At 41.8% G+C, this 5967-nt stretch overlaps 1 protein-coding gene across 2 annotated transcripts; it reads left to right on the top strand.

Moving 5' to 3' along the window:
• Positions 1-2159: 2159 nt before the first annotated feature.
• Positions 2160-4815, top strand: c18h3orf33 (c18h3orf33 homolog (H. sapiens)). Of its 2 annotated transcripts, none has more exons than XM_084064101.1 (5): positions 2160-2304; positions 2461-2520; positions 2896-3049; positions 4097-4257; positions 4411-4815. In XM_084064101.1, the coding sequence occupies exons 1-5, from the start codon at positions 2185-2187 to the stop codon at positions 4663-4665; spliced, it is 750 nt and encodes a 249-aa protein (XP_083920227.1). In that variant the 5' UTR covers positions 2160-2184; the 3' UTR covers positions 4666-4815. The 2 variants fall into 2 exon arrangements, with proteins under 2 accessions (XP_083920227.1, XP_083920226.1); XM_084064100.1 differs by having other exon boundaries at positions 4408-4815.
• The last annotated feature ends 1152 nt before the right edge of the window (positions 4816-5967 follow it).

The following is a 5967-nucleotide window of genomic DNA, read 5'->3' as shown; positions in this document are numbered from 1 at the left end:
TTTATGGGGTCTTTATAGCTTGGATACCAAATGGTCTCACAAAATTAGAACGAGGTGTGAAGATCATTTGGCTGAATCTATTAAGGGTAATCATACCGACCGTGTCACTTAACAAAGTATAAATTAGGCTTCACATCTGTTCAGGCGCAGTTTATATTGGCCTCGAGGTCTATTCCGGTTGCCAGGGTTGCATGTCAAGTGTTCCTATCAGAAGTTTTAAACTCATTCTAAAACAAGACAATTAACATTGTGAAAGCTACTAAAATATTTACATGGTGTTACAGGTAAGCAGGATTAATTTGGCGACATTAATGAAGTCAACTGAGGACAAAGAAATACAAGGATTTGAAAGGTTAGTGAGAATGGAATTAGCTAATCAAGGAGAACATGTTATCCGAAAGCCTCATCCAATCATCGTCTTACGTTCTGCTTAATTGGATCCTATTGTAGGGCACTCCAGTTTACCATTCAGGAAAAGTAGCTCATGCAAAAACCAAGAAGGAAAAAAAGTGTACTTGGTTACATAACATGGTTTGCAATACAATAACACCTCAGCAAAACGAGTGTCATAGCAAGCCAAGATGATCTATTTTTATTAACCAACAGACATGAGATTCCATTAAATACTGTATGTTTGGGGACATGTACTTTACCGTAATGCATTTGAGGGAATATCTGACTTTATAATCACGTCATAAGTCACATGTAGATGTGTGACTTTGTGGCCATTGGTTCATTCTCATTTCTTTACATACTGTACTAAACGTATACACTACTGCTAATTGTTTAGGAATAAATTAACTGGTGATAAGACATCTCACTTTTCCTTACAAATCTGTAAAAAAAAAAACATCTGCGTTTCTGGCTCATGTCGATAGACAATGAACAGAAACCGGAAAGGTTAGTACCATGATTAGTCATGGTCAGAATGGAGTGATTGCTACAATGTGTGCCTTGAAGGACACAAGGACCACTCTAACGTTCTTGGCAGTTGGAACAGGAGCCACCATGGTGTTGTCAATGGAAATCGAAAGATCCTGCAGAAGGCAACACTTTCCACTGAAGAGGAGAAGCTCAGTCTTGTCTGCATTGAGATTGAGTTTAGTGGGACAACATACTGTGAGATGTCAGCCAGGCATACAGCAATGTGCACTCTTCACCCTGTGTGGCAGAGGGAAGGAAAGCGAAAAACAGTTTTGTGTCATCAGCTTAACTGATTAGCTTGTAACCAGAGATGACAGAGCCAATATATCTGGTGTAAGGGAGCCAAGTACAGACTGCTGTGGAACTCCTGCCAAACCATTCCATGAAACCTGGTAGGTCCCGACCAGTCAGGTACGAGGAGGGGAGCCAGCCGAGCCACGAGTGCCATCCCGTGAAACCATGGCCACAAAGGGTGTCTATGAGAAGCTGATGGTTGATATTAACAGGATTAGATTAAGCCATAAAGCCATTAGTGATAGTTAATGGTCTTTTTGAGTGTTGGTACTTAGTAACACTTCACAACATGAATCATCTTAAGATGAAGAGCTCATTGATTAAGGTGATGTTTCTAAATATATTGGTGCTATTAATAAAAATACAAATAAACTAAAACAAATATAATGTAAAAGTAAATTTAATTTACATGCCATGATTTGGATGTAACTCATGCTTAGGTGTGTGTGTGTGTGTGTGTGTGTGTGTGTGTGTGTGTGTGTGTGTGTGTGTGTGTGTGTGTGTGTGTGTGAGTGTTCGCGCGCGCAATCAAGCGTGTGGGTGCGTGCGTGCGTGCATGCGTGCGTGGAGGAATGAGATGGAAAGGAAAGCAGCGAGACAGAGGAGGAGGAAAAAGGGAGACGAACAGAGAGGGAGTGTTTACTTGTGCTGTGTTAAATAACAGTGTGTGGCTGGGCGGCTTTCCTCCGTGGCAGACCCGGTGTAATCTAGTAGTGACGTCGTGACGTCGATGACGACACTAGTCTAGCATAGACTCCCATCGTAAGAATGGAATGCAGAAATGCTCTGTCTATCTCAATGAGGAAGTTCCGAGGTTGGAACTACAGCCCATAGCAGCCCTCTTTGCGGCGAGATCAAAGTGTGACGGAACTCTCTCTCTCTCTTTTGTTGTGGGCGTGGTGTAAAGCTTGGTGACGCAGGGTCACATGGGCGGAGCCACGACAGTGTTCCGGGAATGTCAACAATATGCTGCCTGAGACACAACACGAAACGGAGAAGAAAATACAGAAAGAAGATGAGTCGTCTTCTCACAACATGGTGTCTGTAATATCTCAGTTCGCCGATGATAATTTAACATTTGTGCGGGTATGAAGCACGACATCATTGTCTTCTTCCATGCTAGCCCTGAAACATGACTATACAAGCGTCATGTGAACCATGGCTACTTCCATGCAATCTGACACACAACTCATAGTTGGATCACTGTCAATCTAAACTTCTGTTCTCTTGTCTTCCACGCAGAACATTAGTACTGGACTCGCAATTGCTGGTGTTATTGTATTAGCAAGGAGTATCAGACTGGTAAGCTATCTCAGATCAAGGTGAATTACCAGGGATAGTCTAATAAATGGCACGCTTTCAAAATGTAATGGGATTTAGTTGGATACCCACTCACTGACACTCTAGAATGGAAAGCATGGCTTTTTTTTTTACTGTACTTTGGCTACTGTTAACAAACATGATAATAAAGTAATCAATCAATCAGAAGTTTAAGCTGTCCACAGCCTTACTGATTCATAATAATAGCCCCTTTCACCATGCCAATTCTTTCCTGATCATGTTCTAACATGGATGTTCTTTAACATATCAAATATTTTACCAGATGGAGAGACAAGTTTTTGTCACTATGGTCTAATTAAACTGTTTAAATCACCATGGTCTAATTAACCTGTTTAGGTCACCAAGTTTGGAGCTGTGTCTGAGATCCCTACTCGATTTATTGAGAGGAATGTGAGCCTTCGTGGGAGACTTCATACCATCACAGATAAAGGACTGGAAGTGGAACATGTCCCAATATACCTCCCCATCCTATCCCATCTACTTTCAAAATGTAAGGGAGACAACAACACACATATGCACGCGTGCACATACACACACACGCAATTGAAAGAAAAGCTAAGAAAAATAGAAAGACTGTTCATATAAGTCATTACAGATGTAGATACGTTTCAATGAATCATGGCCAGAAGATTATTTGTATTTATTAGGTATCTGTATGAAGTTAGCGCATTACACTATAATAGTATTGGGACGTAGGGCCTTCATCCTACTCCTCACGCCAACACTCCCTGCTAAGAGGTGCCCGTAGGAGTACATGCAACGACCGATATCACCGTCCCCGCCCGAAGCTTAGTGGATATCGAGGCAGTCTGGTAATCAGAAGGTCAGCGTTGCCCCCCCTGCCCCATGTCCCTGAGCAAGACACTCAACTGCTAACTTTAAAAATAGCATTTATTGTGTTATATACATGAGTGAGATTGCCTGGTAAGCTTGTTAGTCGCAACAAGTGGCTACTTTATTAAATTATGGCACTGTCTATGTTGTACAACTGAGTTAGCTTATTCATCTACTCCAGGAAATGCCCCATCAGCACCCTCACTGAGGTGAATTCGCATGAAAGGCTGTTTTGTAAACTAGTTACAAGTGTTACCGTTGTCCCATTTGACCTCTGACTGTTTTAAGCCTATGAAGGCCATTCTTTGGGGACTGTGTCCTTTGCATTAAGACAAAGGACATAGTAAAGGCAAGTCAATTGTATTTATAAGGCTAAAGGGGCTTACATCCTATCCTATATATGCTTGTGGTACTTTCAAGTTCAATGTTAACTGGTGTGTAATGTCCCAAAACGTGACATTGTTACGTCATGTTCAATGTTAAAAAACAATCCAACCGATGTCCGAACTAAGATTATTTTTGAACAGACACCATATGTATTGGGCTTAAATCACAAGGACTACCAAATAGATAAATAGATGTGCAGTAGTTCAAGACCATACTCTTACAGAGACCCAAAATGTCCCCTGTGTTTTGTTTTATCTACCCACACTGCTGCACAACTAACAGCTAACTGCACATGACCCTCCTTTGTCATTCTCAGGTGTGTGCACCTCTTCACTTGCAGTGCGTCTAGCAGGAGTGGACGTGACACCGGAGGGGACAGCATGGATGAAGAAGCACCTGGCTGCTGCTCCTGTAGTCTGGCTGAAGCTGATCAGTCGAGAGGAGAACACACTACACTGTTTGTTGTCTTACAGCAAGGTAAAGTACAGAATGAGAATGCTGTAATTCGCTTGACTCTAAATCTGTTACCTTAGAGTCAAGAGAATCAAGAGGGGTTTATTTGAATGTAGACAACAATGATGTTGAGTTTTCAAATTTCATCTTGAAGTGACCACCTGCTCTCTCCAGCAGGGGTCAATGTGGAGCCAATGTGTGAATGAAGAGCTACTTAAAATGGGTCTGGCACGCACTGTGCCTATCTCAGGACTGCCCTCGGACTCTCATCTCTGTTGGCGGCTACACAAACAGCTTCTTAAGGCAGAGGTTAAAGCCGAAAAGAAGGGGCGAGGACTGTGGAAGGAAGACAGCCTACGCGAGAGGGCTTCAAAGGCTGTTAAAGACAATACATTGCTCAGATTCATAATGAGGCTCTTTACGAGGACTTGATTCATTGAATGATTGATCAATTCAGTGACCAACAAGTGATGCATGATTCTAGGTAAAACCCAAAGAATTAAAGAGAAGTTCAGGTTGACCCCCCTGAGTTAGCTGGGATTTTGTTGGCTTGGAATGTGGAATAAAAAAATCACTTTGGATACAAGTATACAAGTGTCAAGTATCTAATATGTTGATGAGTGGATATCGACAGACTTATAAGCAGAAGATTTCAGAAATGTTATGCATTGATGGTTAATTTATAGTCTAATTTGGACTGACTGACAGTCTCATCAGGACATTTTAAAATGTGAAAAAAGCACAATTTTGTTGTTCACCCTTTTAATTGCACAGTTCATCCACATTTCTGTTTTGTTTTGTTATTATCCCAGCCTAGTTGTATCCCTTGCAAAATCACTTGACTTCTACTAACATCCATTCAAATTGATACAAATGCCATCATTATCAATCTTTGTCTCAAATGTAATACTTATCTCTCTGGCTTTCCTGACCCTTTTCCAACCACAACCCCAAATCCCTCTGTACCTCTCTGTGTGTGTCTGTGAAACACTCCTCTCAAAAAGCAGAGGGGGATTTATTTTAATGATGTGCAAAATGTGGGGGTGCACTGGCCCCCCACTGTTGCTATAGAAACGCCAAATTTGAAAGACAAAGCGTATCAAGGGGTAAATCTATAATGCCCCCCAACCCCCTGGGAATCTTGTGTGTGATGAGGAGGACGCTCTTTAGGGACTCATAAAAGATAGCTTTTAGACCTGACTAAGATATTAGAGCACTTATCCTCCAAAACACAAGGGACATCAGAGTAATTGGCCTTGATTGTAACTTTATGAAAATCAGAAGTTACTGTATTGGTAAAATAAACAAAAAGCTCAGATGAGAAATGTTTAGATGATTTTTAGACAACAGTGAGGGTGCATAATCTAAAGAATACATATGGTACCCAGGAGAATTGCCATAGATGTGTGTGTGGTGGTGGGGAGGGGGTGCCGGGGAGCTATGTAGTGAAAGGTAATGCTTTGTCAACCTAATCTAATGGCCACAAGCAGATTAGAGTGAGGGGAGAAGAGGGTGGAAGGGGATTTTGGGTCCATGCATAAAGGCAAGAGAGGAGGAGTCAGGGTGGAGGGGTTAGTTTGAGGGGTGAGGAAGGGGGAGACAATGAATCAGCTAGTCTTTCTTTTGTTGTGTAAATGTTACTAGCGGCTGTTACTGCAATGGTGGCATCTGATTGGTGGATTTGTTTGAATTGTAAGGTGCATTTAAAGCTGATGGCTGGTGTTGCCAGACTTT

Source organism: Gymnoscopelus microlampas (genome assembly GCF_963454915.1).
Source record: "Gymnoscopelus microlampas genome assembly, chromosome: 8".
In the NCBI taxonomy this organism is placed as follows: Eukaryota; Metazoa; Chordata; class Actinopteri; order Myctophiformes; family Myctophidae; genus Gymnoscopelus; species Gymnoscopelus microlampas.
This window is presented reverse-complemented; position numbering and strand designations above follow the sequence as displayed.